The sequence below is a fragment of the Ctenocephalides felis genome, unplaced genomic scaffold (assembly GCF_003426905.1).
Source record: "Ctenocephalides felis isolate EL2017-DRISC unplaced genomic scaffold, ASM342690v1 CF-g0.4_SCAFFOLD_01170, whole genome shotgun sequence".
Classification (NCBI taxonomy): Eukaryota; Metazoa; Arthropoda; class Insecta; order Siphonaptera; family Pulicidae; genus Ctenocephalides; species Ctenocephalides felis.
The window spans coordinates 58,926,850-58,948,349 of record NW_020537324.1 but is presented as its reverse complement, the minus strand read 5'-3'; the positions used below and the strand labels follow the sequence as shown (position 1 = coordinate 58,948,349).

At 29.7% G+C, this 21,500-nt stretch overlaps 2 protein-coding genes across 2 annotated transcripts in view; both read left to right on the top strand.

Annotated features, from left to right (window-relative positions):
* The window catches only part of LOC113367452 (UBA-like domain-containing protein 2), a 4,086-nt gene extending 2,559 nt beyond the window's left edge, over positions 1-1,527 (top strand). Inside the window, exons 2-3 of the mRNA XM_026609060.1 lie at positions 850-941; positions 1,124-1,527. Coding sequence (XP_026464845.1) covers positions 850-941; positions 1,124-1,327 — 296 coding nt within the window. The 3' untranslated portion in view covers positions 1,328-1,527. The remainder of the gene's footprint in view (positions 1-849; positions 942-1,123) is intronic.
* Positions 1,528-3,986: 2,459 nt separating this feature from the next.
* Positions 3,987-21,500, top strand: part of LOC113366341 (zinc transporter ZIP11-like) — a 356,006-nt gene continuing 338,492 nt past the window's right edge. The window contains exons 1-4 of the mRNA XM_026607929.1: positions 3,987-4,299; positions 4,448-4,682; positions 5,302-5,480; positions 5,552-5,733. Of these exons, the coding sequence (XP_026463714.1) occupies positions 4,192-4,299; positions 4,448-4,682; positions 5,302-5,480; positions 5,552-5,733 (704 nt within the window). The 5' untranslated portion in view covers positions 3,987-4,191. The remainder of the gene's footprint in view (positions 4,300-4,447; positions 4,683-5,301; positions 5,481-5,551; positions 5,734-21,500) is intronic.

The following is a 21,500-nucleotide window of genomic DNA, read 5'->3' as shown; positions in this document are numbered from 1 at the left end:
TTGTTGGCGTTTTATCTTTTATGCGATAAACACCGATGGATCTGTATTTAGTTTATATAATATGATATGAAGGAATGAATTTGTTATTGTACATATAATAATTTAAACTTTATCGATTTTTGACATTATAAATGATCACATGTTATATTATGAATATGAATCATTCAATGGTTACACGCATGTGTTGTATCGATACAATATAGTAATTCATTATATGAAATCTAAGCATTTCCAAATAAAGAGCTATTACTGGCTCTTTATCGCAAAATATACAAACAATATTTTTGATCATTTTCGATCGCTTTTTCATAATTTTGCCATTTATTTGCCCATCACATGTGGTATTCAAGTATTCGGTATTCGGCCGAATAGTATAATGGTGCCAAATATTCCAAACAACAAAGTGTAGCCGCATAGTGGTCGCAAGTCTAGACATAAAACTTGAATGAATATGTAGCGCGTTAGTAATATAACAATTACTGATAGAATTACATTATTACAAACAAGCCTAGGCGCCAAAAACTTGCCGAATATTCAGTATTTGGTCTTCGGAACATGCCGAATATTCGGTCTTCGGCATTTTGCCGAATATACTATTCGTTGCAAGCCTAGTTATATTAAATTAATGAAATCGAGTTTAACACTGGAATGAATATTAAATTTCGTTATTATAATGAATTTGTCAAAATAAAAACTTTTATAACTAAATTGAATAAAATAAATTAAATAACTGTAGATGCTCATATATCATTTATTAATATATATAGTAGCTCATTTAATAAGGATATATAAATTAATCTTGTATGACACATTAGTACTATATATCGTGATGAAATTATTATGATTTAGTGATATATTGTGATTCTTTTCAGATAGCGTTATCAATATTTTTTCAAGAAGCAACAGTTCCCACACATGCACCACCTACTCCATTCGGACAGGTAAACAAACACAAACTTTATTGTATTCACCTATTTTTGTTTAAAAATCAATTCTGTTACATAAATCTTCTTAAAATATATAGTTAGATTGTCTAGTTGCATATATTCTTATAAAATATAAATCACCCTGTAATTACTAATAGTGATTATGTTAGATTGTTATTCTATTTTTGCCTTTACAGCAAGTCATGACTCCATGTAATACACCAGCGACACCACCAAACTTTCCAGATACTCTAATGGCTTTTTCTCGAATGTCTGCAAACACACCGGTTTCTGATTCAATACCCATGTGCAGTACACACGGTCATTGTGGGCCACAAGCTAGACAAGAAACACCCCCAGCAACACAATGTTCTCCTACAAACACACCAGCTTCTAGATAAATTTATTTGATTCAGAAAGTTATGTGGATCAGAGTTTTTGTTTGTATATTTAGTTCAAGCTGCAGAGGTGTCAAACGGATCAAAAATTCATCTCATTGGTATCAGGACAAGTGCTGCTTTACACTAGTTCTTCAGAGTGGTTTCTTCCAATTAATAGAAATACATAATTCATTATGGTAATTTATAATATAGCATGTAACAAAGCAAACATTCTAGCCTATAAATTGGGCGAGAAATGATATTATCAATATCATCAAGAAGTTGTGTAAAAAACTACAAAATAGATATTTATTCTATATTGTTGAAACTAATTATGAATCCTGATATCTCTTACAACTATAATGTTATATGTAAACATAAAATAGAAATTTGTGGTTTATTTATTAATAGTTAACATAAAAATCAAATTAGTTTGTATGATTTCGTTGGCTAGTAATGTTTTAATTAACTATTTGTCACAAAAGTTCTAAGATTTGACATATAAATAGAAGCATTGTTAATTTTAGTTAATATAAAAATTTAAATTTGAAAATATATGAAAAGACAGTGTAGCGAAGGTGAAGTTTAGAAAATCAGACAATAATTATGAAGGATATTTTACAGTCATTTTTTGGGATTAAGATTTTTGAACATATTTTTCATGTTCTGATATACTTAATAGGTATATAGGTATCTTGTATATATGTGAATATAACAATTTTTCTTAATATATAATTGATGATATTTGTCCGATGATAAGAAAAAACAAATATTCTTTATTATACACACAAATATATGTGTTAAATGTACGTTTGCTTTATCTAATTACGTGGTGCTTCTGAGCAAGGTTAGTGCTCATGTAGTGAAAATCCTGATCATTTATTTATATTTAATTGTTATTGAGCACAAATTATTTTATTTGTTATGTTCTTGTAAATATGTATGATATAATTGGTATGTGATGCTATGTATAAGTTTGAATGAAATTGAAAAGAATACAAAACTTGAAAATTGAACTTGATAGCTTTTTAATTCACTCTCAATGGGACTAGGTGCAATTTTATCATTGTGTTACATGTTTTCAAGTGAAATAAAAAGAGTAAGCAGGATCATTAAAAGGAAAGGAAAATGAGTGCATAACTTCAACATGGCATTGTCGAAGATAACATAGAAAGACTGAAAGGACTGGGAAAAAAAAGATTGCAGTATTGCAGATTATTGATTAGTTATGCGAGAAGACAAAATACAGGTAATAGAAAAATGAACCACAAGATCTGGAACCATGAAAGCAAAAGTTTTGAAAAGAAAATGATTAATGAAGTTATTAATGGTAATAAATTTGTAAAAAGGGAATAATGAACAATAAGGAAGAACAAATATTGATAGATCCAAATTGCGGGGTAGAACATCAGTTGACCGGAAACATGATTAAAGTCGTAAAGGTTAGTATTGATTGCATTGAATAACTTCAATACAATTGTTAAGTTAATTTTTGAGTAATTTAATAAAATATAATATTTGTACGGGCAAATACCTATAATTTAGCTGTGGAAAGCGGAAGAAAAAACCCTGCAAGTTTACCACCAAATGAAGATAAATCTAACAAGTCTCCAAATGGTCTGAAAAAGGCTTCCCGGAGGGAGGAATTATTGAAACAACTTAAGATATCCAAGAATGATTAATATAGTGCTTATGTCTCTTCTGATATTTGTTAGTTTGTAATCCATAAAATCATTGTGATATTATTTTGTCTAGTTATAAATAGGTTAATATTTGTACTCATTCTGCAAATTGACGTGGTTGGAGATAAAATAGAAAGACTGAAAGGATTGGGAAAAAAAAGAATGCAGATTATTGATGACTTATGCGAGAAGACAAAATACAGGTAACAGAAAAATAAAGCACAAGATCTAGGAGCATAAAAGCACAAGTTTTGAAAGGAAAATACATAAAATTGAATAAAAAAGTAATTAATGGTAATAAATTTGTAATGGGAATGATAAACAATAAGGGAGAACATTGATTTGTGGTGCCTTCGTAATGACTACTATTTATTATTATAATTTTATATATAAGTGAAATAGAGAAGAGTGGGCAAAGAAAATACTCTACTGAGCGCGATCCTTAAAAGGAAAGGAAACTGAATTGGACCCGTTCTGCAAGATAAGTAAGCCTTAATATATATATATATATATATATATATATATATATATATATTATATAATAATAATTACAACATCATATGATGCAGCTTATATGAATATTGGAAATATGTTTTAATTTAAAAAGAAAGATTTTGCATTCAGAATATTTAATACAAAGAAATAAAGACGTGAATGTTATATTTATTTCCATTACAAAAGAATAAAATGCATAATCAAATGTTTCTAGTAAGAAGTTAAAATATTTTGCTGACATGAGCAATTTTTGATGATAGTTTAGCCAAAATATTACAAACTTAATTTTATTTTTTAGATTCATTCAAATATACCGTTAATTATATATCGATATATAATCGATTTGATCATGTCCTAGCAGAAAATATCTATTTTAGCATTGTGCAAAAATCATTCAAAGATTATGAAATTATAAATTCTAACCTCATTAAAACGCCGGTCCACCATGCGAAAAGCACATGAGTTGTCGTTGACAAGAAACTGTCAAATGTCATAAAAACGTTCGCAAAATTATCAAAATACTAGAAATGTGATAAATGGGTATTTATAGTTTTCATAATTAAGCATATCATGATAATTTTTATATTGGTGTGTTAGTTAATTTTATCTGCATATCTAATATTTACAAATCGTAAAATGTCACCGAGATAAGTGATTTAGAAAAATTGAATTTAAAACATACTGTCGAAGATCTTCAATATACCAATAATGTTGCAAGGATATGGACCTGTTACCCAAGCTCTTTTGGGGACACTTTTCACATGGGGGCTGACAGCAGCTGGGGCTGGCCTGGTTGTTTTTATTAGAGGAAAACAGGTTATAACCCTAAATTTATTATACAATATTATTTAATGTTTTATCTATCATTTTTCTTTTTGTGGTTTCTAAATTTAGTTGTGGTTGATACATTACATATGTTTATTTTACATCGATAAATTCATTTTTACTTTAATTTTTTCTTTAGCGCAAGTTGTTAGATTCTGCACTTGGGTTTGCTGCGGGTGTGATGACAGCAGCTTCATATTGGTCGCTTTTGGCACCAGCAATAGAAATGGCACAGGATTCTGGTCTTTATGGAGAAGACGGTAGATATGCCTTCGCTCCAGTAACTGCTGGTTTTCTTCTCGGGGCTGCTTTTGTATATGGAACAGATTTGTTTATTGAATATCTTGGAATTAACTCACCCAATATGATGATAGGTATGCTGGTAATAGAGGTTTTCATTTGAAATATTAGAGCATTTCCATGAATATTAACAATTTTCAATTTACTTTTATTTATTTGTATATCGATTAAGAGTTTGATATGTTGTTTGTCTAGTTATTTATGCAATTGCTCATAAATTCATATTTGGTTTTCTCCTGCTAATTAAATAAGAAATGAAATCATTTTTTTCTAAAAGAATTTTAAGTCATCTTTAACGGACACTGTTTGGTTTGTTGAATTAAATTATGTTAATTGAAGAAAACCATCATAATTATGTAAAATGTTTAATTAAAATAATCCGTAGTAACCATAACTATTTTATTTTCAAACACTTTTTATTGTATTATAACAATCTCAATACAAATACAATGTTTTGATACAAATACCTAGTGTTATAACTGTAATTGCAAATACAATTACAATTATAAAAAAAAATACAAATACAATTGTAATTTGATATAGTTAAAAAATACTGTAAAAATGAATGCTTTTTAGAAGCATTAATTAAATCAGAATGTATAGTCAGTTTTCAATCTTTGCTTTCTATATTTTCTATACTAATAGATAAAAAATTGTATTATATTAATAAAATATTTATTTAATTTTCAACAGCTTTAACTGAAAAAAAGTCCAGAGACAGTTCTCCAAACAGCAAACGAAATTCAGCAACATATCAAGAAATGCAATTAAGAAGTTTGGATACAACTATAGATGGATTTGCCGACTGCTTAAATAATCAACACTCACATAGGAGAAGAAATAAAACCCATGATATAAAAGATGAAGTAAATGTAAGAAACTACAACAGTTGTTATAGAAATTATAAAATGTTTATGAGTCTTTAAATATAATCTCTTTTTAGGTCTATGCAAGTAATGCTAATGAAACCTCATCAAATTCTAATGAATTAAAACGAAGCCAATGGAAACGAATCATGCTGCTTGTAGTAGCCATAACGGTGCATAATATACCTGAAGGATTAGCTGTAGGGGTTGGATTTGGAGCTGTTGGAAGCTCTGCCTCAGCTACATTTGAGAAAGCAAGGTAAGTGCTAGTTATAAGTATATGGTTCACATTTTGTGATATATACATATATATAAATATGTATATATACATATATATATATATATATATATATATTATGTTTCTTTTCCGAACAATAAATTCGAAAAAATAGAAAACTATGTTTTTTATAAATGTTTATTATCGACGTTTTGGAATTAAATACGTTTTGTTATACAAATATAATTCAATAGCATATACATTAGTCAATGATTTAAATTTCAGCAATAATTGTGACGTATCAACTACCTGATGACATGATTATATCATGTACAATAAAGAAAGAATATAAGATTTTATTTCCAATTCTAACAGGCAATAGAATTAGAGACAGAATTTTATGAAACTTTCAACTATAGAAGTAAACAATACTTTTACCAAATACCATCTATTTTATCTACTTTCAACATTGTCTTTGAATATGAGATCCAAAATATAGATATATAAATATATTCCGAAATTAAGAAATTCCTAAATATAAGAAACAAATAAAAAAATAGATTTTTAATTTAATGAGTTGCTTCATCTATTATAAAAATATGGTTTGATCTCGAATAAACATATTCCAAGACGAAAATAGATAAAGATGATGGCATTTGGTAAAGGAACCATTCACTTGTAAAGTTAAAAGTTTCATGAAATTCTGTTTCTAATTCTATTTTATTTTGGGATTGGAAATGAAATATTATATTCTTTCTTCATTGTACATATAATCATGCCATCAGGTACTTGATGCGTCACAATTATTGTTGAAATCATTGACTAATGTATATGCTATTGAATTATATTTGTGCTATTAAAATACATAGAAATTACTTTCAATTTCAAATATTTAATACGAATCATTTAATAAAAGTAAACAGTAATTATTGTACTAGCGGCTAGCAAGAAATAGTAGGCTAGGGGTAGGCCCATTGTAGGCCTATCATTTATATACAAAAATTCCCAGACTATTTGCAATAAATTTGAAGTTTTTTCGAATAAATTTACTATTATTTAATAATGCAAATATCAAATTGAAGGGCAGAACAAAACAAAGAGATTGCATTTTGAAAAGAGAATTGGTTTTTGGAAGTCGTATCTAATTTGTGTTCCAATAAGAACAATTCTTGTTTCCAATAAGAACTCAGACAAATTAAACGATTTGAGATCTATGTTTTTAAGTGAAATTCTGGTTTCACACTGCTTGATATTGAGCTGACCGAGGTTGTCCAGGCTACGTTCTTCGTCACTAGCCCTCGACGAGCTCTAAATTATGATTATGATAGTTGTTTATCAGCTTTTGAATTTGATTTAATTACTTTATCCAATTCGTTGAATTATTACATTCATTCTTAGTTTTATTGGTAGTCGTAGTAAAAGTCTATAGGGGGAATTTTAGTAGGTACCACCAAATGAACGAAATTGTCTGTCCTTCAGCACCGGACACTAATAATAAGTCTTCCCTTAGTACCGGACAGTAAACATATTGATATTTCTTGTAAGAATTTACGTAATTTATTCCAATTATTTAGTTTCGCTTTGTATGAGAGCTAACGGTCACTACATACCCCCATTTTTCGTATTTCCTAGTCATATAATGAAAAGCTTTGGTGAATGCACCAGCTGAGAGCATCGGTGTGGCCCAGCCAAAAGGGTGGATGAATAGTGACTTTTTTTGGAATATCTAAGAATATTTGTCAAAGATACATGTGCAGACATTCCAGAGCGTGGAGATGGCTACATATGTGATCAATGCAGGTTATTTTGAAATGTCCGGTACTAGGTGCCACTGTTTAACATCATATTTTTTTATAGCAAAGTTTGATTGATAGTATTAATTATTTTTCAGCAAAGACTGCGGTTTTGTTAATTTAGTATGATTTCTAACTTTGTTATCTAACATAAATCATAAACATTTCGTAAAATATTTTTTGATTTATTTATAAATAACCTTAGGTGTCCGCCACTAGGGGACTTTCCCCTATATTGAAACTATTAATGCTGATTAGATTCTATGCTTCTGCTTGAGTTATGAATAATGAAAAATAATGAAAGTTCAAAATCCCTTTGAGTTCCATTTTGATGGTTTTTATTATAATTTCTGTGCGTCTATAATATATTTTGCATTCATTTTTTGTGAGTGATGTATATGCGATGATAATGAGAAGAAGTACAGATTATAGCGCGGTAAGTTTTGTGTGAGGGAATGTGGAGTGACTGAAACGGTGCGATCGTCTCGGAATGCGCGAGCAGCCGCCGGCGCCGGACATTCCACAGAAGACAGCTTCTGCAACTGTTTTCAATGGTTTACCACGGGTTTACCATCGCCTCAATCCACGGTTTTCGATGGATCAAATCCATTATAATATTATTTGGTTATCCATTATAACATTATATTTGGTGCTTTACTATGAGAGAGTAGCATATTTTTTGTCCTGTGGCTCCGCCTTCATTATTCTCTATTTTCTCTTCACGTGCACCTTGATGATCATCTGCAATTTGTTTTATTTCGAATTTTTATTTATTTAGCCTACGATGGCGTCATGGAGAAGACACTCTTTTTGCAATATGCGTCCGATCCAATTCCATTTTTGAAGTAAAACTTCTTTAGGCGCGACTAGGGTGTAAATCAGGACAAATGCAACGGAAGTCCGTTATGCGCGAACTATTCGCCATTCGCTCTCGATTGTGATTAGTCGTCGTGCATGTGAATAGAGATCTGTCGTTGTATGCGAATCGGCATCAACATAGATAAATAAACATTTTAAACATTTTAAACTACGATGTAACGTAGTACAAATCTTGATTTAATGAAAAATGTCTGAATCAGATGAATATTTTACCCTATCTCCCGTAAATAATTATAATGAAAATAATAAAACAAATGCAACATTTGCGATGTGTATACATGTATCTAATAAAAAATGTTTTTGATTAAAAATATGAGCTTAATAATTAAGCCTGGATCTGTTATTAAAAAAATGTAAGTGTCAAAGTAATGTGTTAAAGGCAGATCTTACTTTCTAGGCTTACAGCTTTATTTTCATATATATTTCCATATCTTGTGCCTAAGTCTCTGTTCTCATCTCTCGAAAAATTGCCCAATTTGTATCAATATTTCTGATACTTTCTCCAAATATCCATCTTTATCTAAAACCAATTCCAGAACAATTTTTTTTACTACTACAAACTTGTTCCAATAATAAGAGTTCAACATAGCTGGTAAATGTGTATAAAAATATTGATGTGGACAGAGTTAATGATGATGAACTTGCAGACTGCTTTGCAAAAATTCTTGATTGATTACATGCTTAATAAAAAATGTTTTAAAGTTATAGCCCATAACATTATTTCAATTGTCAATTATCAATCATCAAGTAATAATGCCAAAGCTAATCCATTTTATTTGTTTTCTTGGGGGTAATATGTTCTCTAGGTTTTGCACATACAGTGCAATTTGACCAAAGTCCATTGATCAAAGTATCAAATCGTACCTACTGTTCCTGATTTTCCATTACGCAGCTATGCCAATTTTATGCCTTTCATTTTTGTGTTTCGATATATCCCTGAAATTGAATTTTTATATTTTTTGCGTTTGTCCAATTTTTTCATCATTTTTCTGATTTACTCGAAGTTTTCTAGTCACATTCTGCAGTTTGGTGATGCCTTCTTGCCATGTTTCGTGAGCCTTTTTGACAATTATTGCTTGTTTTTCACGACCTTTTTATTTTATGAAGGGTATCTTTTTCATAATTCACCTCAATTATTTTTCAAGTTTTTTAGCTGAAATTCATACTTTTCTACTCGTTTTGCGAATATTTTTTAATTTCCTTTTCAAATCGATCAGATTTTGCAATTCCAACTAATTTGATTCCTAGATTTTATTATCTATTGTATATTTTTTTCTTAATATCTTATCTTTATAATCTCAATTTTTTTGATAAATGGGAAAAATATTATCATGACCATCTTATATACACATAAACCGAATTTTCGAGGTCTTCATTCAAATATTACATCAATAGACGACCACACGCACATCAAACATTTGACTAACAAGGCGGACGACATTATGCGTCATGTAAAGGCGTTTGAATATTTTATTTTAATAATTATATATATATATATATATATATATATATATGTGTGTGTGTGTGTGTCACTTCTGCTTGACATCAGGCTCACCGAGGCGAACCTGGAACCTCCGATTCGATGTCGATACTAGGGCACGGTTCATCTCAATTATTTTTTTTACATATTTGTATTGAGTGTCCGTTAACATATTCACAGGGACATTTTAGAAGATATAATATAAATTCATATAAATTTGGGAAATATTTTATTTAAAACAATATATTTAAAATGTAACGGCTTCAATAATATAAAATTAATTAAGTAAAACTTTACAAACATTTATTGAATTCTTTTTGGTGCTTTTGGTGCCACTACATGTGGCAGTGAATTTAATTTTTATAGATAATGTGAATATAATTCAACAGTGTTATCAAAGTATTATAATTCTTCATCATAATACAGTACTTAATATCAACTTTGTTCATAAAAAATGCTCTGATCACGTGGGAATTTTTTTTACATTTAAACGGAAACCGGATATCTAATAAAAACTTTGATCCTTATTAAATACAAGATTCTTCCATTCTTACATGTTACGATTCTTCCGATTCGATTTATATCAGGCATGCTCAAGGATTCACTTTACTTGTAACATATAAAAAAAATTTTTTAGATGCGGAAATATTTTATTAAAAACAGTATAATAATTAAAAAGTAAAATAAGTTAAATTGAAACCTTGTACTATTTTTTTTTAATTTTACATATATTTTGTTCAGTTTATTGATTAGATCTTAAAAATATGGGTGAAGAAACGATTCGATCCACCTTATACTTATAAAGAGACCTAACATTTGGATAATATTTTGGGATTTGGTTAATAATGTTAAATTTGTTGAATTGAACTTAAATTATTGAATTGAATGGTTGTGGACTTCAGTTTTTGATTTGTACTATTTAAAATGTATAATTAATTATAGAAAAATATATAATTAAAATATTACTATATTTACTGTGGAATATTGCTTATCAAACTTTTATAATGACGAATAATGTGCATATGGACTGAAAAGAATAAATCTAGGTGTAAGTGGCATTTTGTTTTAAGGAAAGCAGCGAAAACTGCCCGAAATGTGTAAATAATCCACTTAATCAATAAGAATTGAGTTTAAACAACTTTTCAAATTGTGACGACAGAATTTTTAATTTCTAACATGACACATAATTCCAAACTTTAACAAATTTTTATAATTGAATCACTTTTCGTAGGCCTATGTATAATATTTTAAGATGTTTGTTAACCATAAACTGCATTTACCATGACTGACCATCATGAACTTTATTTACAACAATTATTTACAAATAAACGGCCCGATGTTTACTAAAAACTAATCGACACGATTCTCAAGTTATGTCTTTAAAACCATTTTAAAATTTTTAAAAGCGGTTCAGGATTTCTGGCGAAAATGTGGACTAATTAATTAATGTTGCTTTTCTGCTATATCTATGGAAACGAATTTTTCTTTTTTTTTATTATTTGTTAACTTTGTATACACGTACATTGATCATATACTTTTTATAAGTTATCTTTGTAGTTATAAGTTATGATTGCATATAATTATATAGTGCACCATATATCCTTTTCTTTGTCAATAATGTTATAATTTTGGTTGGGAGGGAGATTTTTTGCCTTTCTCTCCCTCCATAGTTTTTGCTTACCCTTTTCCCAGTTTTTGCAATCCATAATGGCGTCCTCAGCATCCGCCTTAGTCGCTCCACCCAAGCAATAGCAATTAGAATCGATGTTGATCTAAATTCTACTCAGGTAAAACGGAGTGTATGTATGGTTAAATTTATGTCTACATGTTGAAGAGAAAAAAAAAACGATCGACATTCAGTAAACTCGTTATACCATGGTCTGAAAGGTGTTGCTTCTTGTATTGTGCCGTAGAATTTACCTTTGAAACCACTTGGTCAATCGTCGCGCAAATTGATGCCCTTATCGAGTTTAAGCAATGGTTTTTAAATTATTGAAATTGGTGCTGCAGTTTTTGAGAAAACGTCGACGAAGGGTCAAGCTTTGGCTCTTATATACAAACACTTACATACTTTGTCCAATTTTGATATCTAACGATCGTTAGATATAGTATGTTTTGAACTATCGAGCAAATATAAAATGACTAAGTAGTATTTTCCGTCGAAAATTTAAACTTATTCTGGGCATTAAAAAAAACTGTATCACTCTTATGTGGAAATTTTGCACAAGGTGCGCAAACCTCCGATGAGTGGTAAAGTGAGTTTCGAAGGAGTTGTATTGCTAACAAGGTGAACAATGTGTATTGAGAAAATATTATAGAATTATTTTGTTCCTTGCAAATTTGGGATGTACTCACTTCATTTACTCTGTATCATACAATTGTTAACTTCCCGTAGGGCAAGTTATAGTAATCGCAAAAAAATCGAAAATGAAAATTTTTATATATCTTTACGTTTCAGAGGTTTCTGAACATTTTGGCATACCTTAGAAAAAATGGATGTATGTGTGTGTGTGTGTGTGTGTGTATGTGTGTGTATGTATGTATGTATGTGTGTGTATGTATGTGCGGATACAAATTTTCGTCGACGATTTCAGGAACACGGATCAACCGATTTGAATAATTCAAAAAACATTCGATCCGTATTGATAAGGAGACGTGCTGATTAGTTTTTGGCAAAGGCAGGTCAAGCCGTTCCGAAGATACGGGGCAAAAAGTTCCGAAAACGGTAACTCCGTTTTTAAGAGAACGGAGTGTCCGATTTTAATAATTCAAAAAACATTTTATTTGTATTGACAAGATGAAGAATCGATACAACTTTCATGAAGGTAGGTCCAGCGGTTTCGGAGATATAGAGGAAAAAGTAAAAAAATGAGCCATTTGGCGGTCAAAAATGATCATTAGACATATGCACATCAAATTATCAGACATTTTATAGAGATTTTAACAATAAGTATACATTTTGTTAACATTCCTATCGGTTCCGTACCAATGCTTATGCGTTAGACAGCGACGCGGCGCTTACGCGCTTTATATTTTGTCCCTATGTAGTTAAAGCAGTACTTTAACTACATAGGGACTTTTGCTTTGAAAAAAAGTTCAAATCTTCCACAATATGTCAAAATAAAGAAAAAAAAAATTTTTCAAAAAAAAAAAAAATTTTAAAAAAAATTTTTTTTTTTTTAAATTTTTTTTTTTTCAAAAAAAACTAATTTTTTGTCCAATTTATAGTTTCTCAAAAATCTTATTTTTTCAAAGTAATTTTTTTTTCAAAAATGTTAATCGTTTTAAAAAAAAATAATAATTTTTGGTACGGGAAGTTCCAGCAATTTGCCTTAAGGCACGATGCCCTAATTGCCTTAAGACAGAATTCCACTTACAGCTAGTTTTATTATTAGGCTCCTAGCCTTTCCCACGACCACTCCTGATCCAATAGCATTGTATCCGATCCAGGTATGGCACCTCGCGGCTGATATGATTCTCGGTCTCGTGTGTGCATTTCGGTGCTTACAGGAATGTACCACGAATTGACAAACAAGGTTTTCAGTTTCATGGAAGGATCTTCTGTTTGAGTTTCGGATGCCGATGTAACCGAGAGCCACTATTTGTGTTTTATATATGTTTATGGATGTCAGCATAGGCGTACGCTTGATAATTTATCTGCATCGGCATTGTAAGTTATATCGAATAACGCTCTCTTCGAACTGCACATCAGATAAGACACTAAATCTGATTTATTTTTTAAAACCGGCCGCTGCGAGAATGGAATTCCTTCGCATCACTGTAATTTAGTAAAATAAATGTCAATTTGATCATTAGTTTTGTGATGTATTTTATGTATCTTGTACTTACATCGTTCAAAGGTATTTAATTGGTTTGTAAACAGGGCATAGATTACAAGCCATAGGTTTTTAGTAAACATACTCATATTTAAATTACTGATAATCTTATTATCAAACCAGTATGTTGATCAATACATAATTAACGAGTGCCAAACTTCTTCCTAGAATTTATAAATTTTGAATTGATAATCCACTGAACTTTAGCAGCTTGCAGCATAATTTATTCTAAAAAATGAAAAAAAAAGTATTCTTAACGAATTTGTTGCAAGGGTTTCTAGAATCTTATAGGAACTCATAGATAGGATCTAACTTGATTATAAAAATATTTGTTTAAAAACGAATATTTAAAAATTATTAAAGTATTGGGTTATTGTTTATAATGTATATCTCATTCATATGTATACATCGAAAATATATTCATTAATAAACATTATGTTATAAAACAACATATATTTTGTAACAATATGAGTCTTATGTAAAAATAAATTTAAGCACTAAGTGGCTTACAGGCTTTAGTACTTGTTTAATTTTTGAAAAACACTTGCAAATACGAAAATCGCCTGTATTAAAAGGAACATTTCAATAGAATATACTTACATATCATTTAATAGTTATTTTTAACGATATAATTGTTTACTAGAAAAAATGATAGCCTATCCTACTGTACAATAGAGTTTCATCAAACGTAAAATGCTATATTACTAGTATATTTTTAGTTAGTATATTTTTGAACGATTTTGTAATTATTGTTTGTCCATGTCCAGTTCATACTTTATTTGTTGAATAAAAAAAACAATTTGAATGTACAATACGCAAATTAGTAAAAACATCTTATAAATCATCATAAATGCTTCATAAGCGATTTTCCATAATATTTATGAATTTTTATTATTTATTATAAAATTCTATTTATCTATTTTTGTAATAAGCTTCGAAAAGCCTTTGAAGATTCATCATTTTTGAGCGCCAAATGTCATTTTTTACTATTTTATTGGATCTCCGAAACCGCTGGACCTGCCTTAAAAATTTAATCAGTTCTTTATTTCGTCAATACAAATAAAATGTTTTTTGGTTCATTCAAATCGGACGCTCCGTTCTCTCAAAATTCCCATTCTTGGTAATTTTACCTCGTATCTTCGAAACGGCTGAATCTGCCTTTGCCAAAAATAATCAGCACGTTTCCTCATCAACAGCAATTGAATGTTTTTTGAATCATTCAAATCGGTTGTTCAATCGGTCGAAATATCGATACGAAAACTGTATCCAAACATGCATACATACATACATACTACGCACACGCACACGCACACACAAACATCCATTTTTCTATGGTATGCCAAAATGCTCAGAAGTTTCTACAACGAGAAGTTAACTAGAAAAACAAGCATGGCTTTAGCGAAATTGCAATGCATTGTTAAGAAAGAAAAAATTGTAATTATTAATTATGTTATTTCGTTCAATTTACAAGTAACGATAAAAAATTTGTACTGAATTACACATCTTGTATGCACATCAGTAAGTGTTATGCATGTATGTCGATATGCACAAGCGCATTCTTTCGTATATTTCAATATGTGTGCCCACCTTCTTGTTTTGGAAGTGTGGTTCGATTTGTATGTATCCTATGTTTAATTCTTGGAAAATAACTGTCAGACTAAAGAATCGTATAATTTTACAGTAGATTTTGAAGTTTTTTTGAATGACAAAGCAATGCGGATGTTTGAATAAGTTGTACCAATAAAGAGATTATACCATGAAAAGCATCTGTATCCTGTGAAGGTGCAGAAATAAGGTTTCCATTACTTTCTTCAAATTAAAAATTATTAGTAAAAAAAGGAAGTAATTTTTAAACATTTACAATTACATAAAATAATAGTTTCTTTTTATTTCAGATGTCTGTTTTTAAAATTGTATTTTTAAAATTAACATAAATAATAACTGTCATTCTTCTGACTATATTAGTTTTGTTTTGTTTTGAAGTTTTATGTTTCGAATATTATTAACTTCTCTAAAGAGAAGTTTATGCTTTTGCCAGAATATCCGACTTGAATTTTGTGTTTTTTTCGATGTTTCAACTTATTTTGACATTTTTTAAAGAATTTAGAAGTTTGAAATCGTGGTGTAGTTTTTGGTAATTGGAACTTTGAAACTTTTTATATAGATAGAGTTTAACAATAATCTTAACATCCCAAAATATTATAGGCCTATAGAAAGTGGTATAATTATTAGATTTTATTAAAGTTTGCAATAATCGGCGGCTTTAAAATATCAAAATTTTATTGTCACAATTTTAAAGGTTATCAAATCCTAATTTTTGTTGATTAAGTCAATTAAGGTAGATTGGGGCTTAAAGCTCCGCGGGTAAAAAGGTTCACCACCGATATCACAAAAACATGTAAAGTTAAGAATTTTTTAACAACAATATTTCAAAGTAGTGGGGAAAACATATATAATGAGCTATCACCTTGATTCTTACGAAGTTGCTATCGGAAGATAACCGGCAATGTTTGAAAATCCATAATAAAAGTATTTTCTTTCGTTGATAGTTTTTTTTGGTGTTGAGCCCCGCCCTAGTCTATATATATATATATATACATATATATATATATATATATATATATATATATATATATATATATAGACTATACTATATATATATATATATATATATATATATATATGTTATATAAACATATTTATTATCAGATTTTGATAGTTGTCGTCGAATTGAATTTATTAAAATAATTTTGTTTCAAGAGTTTTTTTTAATCTTTTGTTGTTTATTTGTTGACTTTGTATGCACTTACATCAGTCATATACATTTCATAAGATATTTTTACACTTTGATTTTATTTAGTTGTATATAATTACTATAGTTCTTTGTCAATAGTGTTATAAAATTGGTTGGGAGGGAGATTTTTTGCCTTACTATCTCCGTCCTTAGTTCATGCTTACCCCTTTTCCATTTTTTGAACTCCATAATGACGTGTGCTCAGCATCCGCCCTAGTCGCTCCACCCAAGCCAAGCAATAGCAATTAGTATCGGAATTGATTCCAATTGTACTCAGATTTAATTCTAAATTATGTTTGTATTGTTTGACAAATTTGAATACTACGTTTATCATTTTTCCGATTAATTTCATTTAACAATGGTTATTATCGATTTTAATGAATGCTAAGTTTTGTTTTGTCATGGCTATTATTAATTATTAGTTCTGCCATGCGTAAGATGGTTGTTAAAAGTGTATTTTAGCAATTTCTTAAAATGATTCAATTACATATTATTTGTATGGTTCGTAGAATGTTGTTTGTCTAGTTTACGAGTATTTTAAGAGTCTTCTTTACATCCGCTTCGAGTTATGGAGCTTGGTTCAAGTCAAGCAGTCCATTTAGCTTCCTGTGGCGTTGGCGTTGCAATGGAATCCTGTATTTCATAGACGCCGTTTCTGTTAATATATTATTCAGAGAATTCTCTTTATATCTTCATGAAGATACCATTCATATACCTACGACGTTAATCCTAAGATTAATACTTGAATTACATCGCAGAAAATATTCACGCATGCTGCAGAAAGTATTTGTAATTTTGCATTATATGCCAATATTTCTTTTCTAACTTCTCGAAGTAGATGTTAATGTTTTTTCCTGATAATATAGGGTGATAATTTTTCAAGTAATTCTGAAACTATTGACACTAAAATTTGAACGAATATGAAGTCATTAAAGGTAAAATGGCCAAGGAACGACAAAAATTATAAGATTTTAAATATCATGCAGAATAATTACTAGATCGGAGATTTTGTCGTTTTTTAAATTTTTAAATTTTTTTGTCATTTGACCAAAATTGTTGATGTTTACGTATGTATGTACGAACCAAAATTATATCTCATCTACGTTTTCTCAAAAATTGCTGTACCGATTTAAAAGCTTTAGAGCCATTTGAGGAATTCTTTGGGAACTCGCATTAGTTAGTTTCGCGCTGAGATCGGAAGAGCCGTTTCTTTATAACAGAGAAGTGCAAAATTATTCGACAACGTTTTTACCAAATTCTTCGCCTGTTTCTTTGTAATTAAAGGTTCCAAAAAATTTTGTTGACGATTTTAATGAAACTTTGCATGGTGATGCAGATTATGGTCTAAAGTTTTACCATAACATTTTAAAATGATGTAATCCTATTAAATTCTCTTTTGTTTTCTAGATGATATGATTTTAGTATCGCCCTTTTAAATCCATTATTTCCTGTAATACACATCGTCTATATTCCTAATTTCTCCTTTGAATTTGAAGAAGTTGTAAATGTCCATAACTAGGCTTACTTACATGAGGAATTGTTTTTTCTCTCTTGGAAAATATGTTGAATCTAAAGTTATCTTACGATATTATCATCTAAATTTTCATATTGCTAATAACTTCTTTGAGGCCTGGCGTGATGTGCTGATGTAAGTGCTCAAAATGAATTTAATATTCGGTATTATGGCCTGATTCGATTGCTAAATTTAAATGATCAAAATGTTATTGTGCCACCAGAAACTATCGAAACCTTCGGTACGTTAACAGTTTTCTGATATTCTCTTCTTTTCAATACTGCCATAATCAAAGGTATCTCAAATCGACTATAAAATTTCACATATAGAAAAATGATTAGATGCACTTTCTTTTGTGTTCCCAAGAAGAACTGGACTGTTCTTCAAATTAATCTATTGTGAGACTCTCCGCTTAGCTACTGATACTTTTTGTTCAGTCCTGCTTAATAGGTTTAAAAATTATTACATATAAATGGCATCAAATTTTTATCCACCAAAAGTTTTGCTATTTTGTGTCTGCTGTTTTCCATATTGTCTTGTCAGATTCCAATAAGGTATCCTAGACAACAGTATGAAAATCACTACTCAGCAGTTGACTATAGTGATTTAGTCACTACCGAAAAAGATGTGTTAGCATTTTGTTGAAAATAGGATTATAATAAGGTTCAATTGTAAAGCAAAAATGAATTCCTAGAACTTTTAAAAACTCTTTTGTGAAAATATTACAGCTATATGCTCTGAGCGGTATAATTAAAATTATCTAGAATTATACTGTAAATTAATTTAAAATTTGAAATAATAATCAAATTAAAGGTTTTGCGCGTCTTTGGTAGTTATATTCACCGGCGAAGCTTTTATTTCCACTCTGGTCGGTGGTTTTTAGGAATGCTTTGTGGCATGTATTCTCATCTCTTCTCTTGTACATTTTCTTTTTTATACTTGGAATTTGATTACAGAGGCGCCTTCGATTATCTCACAAACCAATAATTAACTTAACAAGATTTGTAAAGCGACCAAATCAGGGAATGAAATATTAAAAACGAACGCAATTTTATATCGTATCACCGGTTAATAGCGTTATTATTCAATTGAATTTAAATATCGATTTGTTATCACACATAATTTGTATCTATTTCAAATAGGATTGAATGGAGGTTGAAGGTGCGCGGGTAAAAAGGTCCATCACCATTATCCTAAAAGCAAGTGAACTATGAATACTATGATAGTTTTTAACAATACCATTTTAAAGTAGAGGGCGAAAAATTATACATATTTCATTACAGTCATAGTCTTAAAGGGGTATTCTGGTCTAGAGGCATGAATTTTATGAGATTTTTGAAAGGCGGTTGAAATAAGGCGAACAATATTTTACCAAGTCTTTTTACAAGTTTAATTAACGTTTTGAGAATATAAAACAAAGATAAAAATTCAAAATAGTCATAAAGTTTTGATTCTAGAAGATTATGAAGTGGGGTTCTCAAAAAGGTGGCAAAGGACCATACCATTATTTCAGCCCTCGAGATAATATGATGCATTAAATATAAATTTATTTTTAATTTAGAATAATATAGCTATCGTAAAAACTACGGACAAGCCAAATTATTTCTTCACGAAATAGCGACTCTCAGAAAAGAAAAGCTTTTGATAATCACGATTTTTTAGAAATTGTAAATATTGGAATTTAGGGATGAGCGTTGTTCATACTGAAGCGAAGAAGAGGGTGTAAAAATTTCAAGTGTGTCGGTCCAGTAAAAGTTGAGTAATCGTGTGTATCGTATCGTAAAAACAGAAAAGTGTGTTTAAAGTTTCGCGAAAAAATAAAACGAAGAAAAAAGATGATGATTATCGTGATCAAACAGCTATTCCTCCAAAAATAATTTAAATTTTGTAAAATCCTCTTGTATGCATCTTCTTGTATGAATATTTAAACTTATTAATACTTGAATAGTTAAAAATGTGCAAAAAACAAAATCGGTTTTTTAAAAATTCTAGATAATAAGATAAACGACCACAATATCAATTTTTAAACGAAATCATTTTTTCCGTTGTTAGTATTTGAGCACTGTTGTTTAGTTTTTGATACCTGAATATTATTTTTAAGTATTCGTAATTTAATTATTTTATGAGGCGTAAAGTTATTTCTAAGTTAAATTCAACATTTTTTTATTTAACCTCTATAAAGCTTTTATTAAGCTAATCTTTATAAAGCTCTTTCAAAGCAGGAGTGAAAAGGCCTAATAACGAAAGGTATAAACAATAAGAAAATAGTTAATAAAAAACTAAAATGTGTGGAAAAATATCTTCATTCAGGCATTCTTCTAACGGTTTTATACGAAAGTTGTTATGTACTGTGATCTTTGTAAAAAATGTGCTCATGAAATATGTATTTCAAACAGATTTACCTTTTGTACAATTTTTAGTACTTTGACTCAATATTATATTTTTTAATATTATTTATTTGGATTCGTATATTTTTTTTCATTAACCAAAGGTTAAATATTGTAAGATGCGTCTCTGTTAACGGAGAGGCGCTTGTTGTAGCCGCGCGCTGAGGTGATAATAGCCCGGAGGGAGCGCGCTGCTCGTGGGCCGCGGCGCTAAACATCGCTGTTTCAAGTCGCTTCACGATATAATCGATCCACGATTGGGTCGCGCGCATTCAAGCCATTCGAAAAAAGAAAAAGATGGAAATCGAAAGCTCATCAACAAGATGCGGCGCCGGTTTGCACAACTGTTCAACAATAGTTACATAAACGAAATTGAACGCGGATTTTGATTATTGTAATGAGTTAGTTAATTTATATCGAAACTAAAAAATTGGTTCGGAATAACTTTGAAATTCCATTTAGGATTTTAAATTATTTTTTTAAATTTTAAATAAAAGTGTATTGATTGTCAATAGGTGAGACGGGTATGGTTGTGCCACTTTTCCTTGATCAGCAATAATTTTAATTTATCAGTTACTGTGAGAAAAGTAAATTAAAAGCTAACCGAACATTTAAAAGTGGAAAAGTACTATTCTTAACACTTACGGGACGGCACCGATTTCAAAACCATCTACTGTACCGCCTGTAAACTTGATTTCATTGTGTAGGTCATTGAAGAACATACATTATATAATAAATTTATTTTTGATCATTTTTATAAAGAATGGTGACGTTCAAAACATTTCCGAAATGCATGGCTGGTTGATTTTGACATGTGTTTACAATAAAATGTTGCTTGCCGCCTTCCTCCTGGTGCTTTTCCGTCAGAACAATACAATCCCTTTTCTTTCTCTCGCATTAGAATATGCCACTGATTAGTCAGTATATTTGTTATTTTTTTGCTCTCATAATAGTTTGTTTTTTCTATTATATGTCTAATAAAACATAAAGTAAATAATTTATGGTTATCTTATATGGCTTGGTATTTGTAGTCGGGGTGTTGGTTTGATGTATTTCAAACTCGATATTGAAGGAGAATCGGCACATGCGCTAAAGTCTTTCCGCTCTTCATTTAATTTGTTGAACTT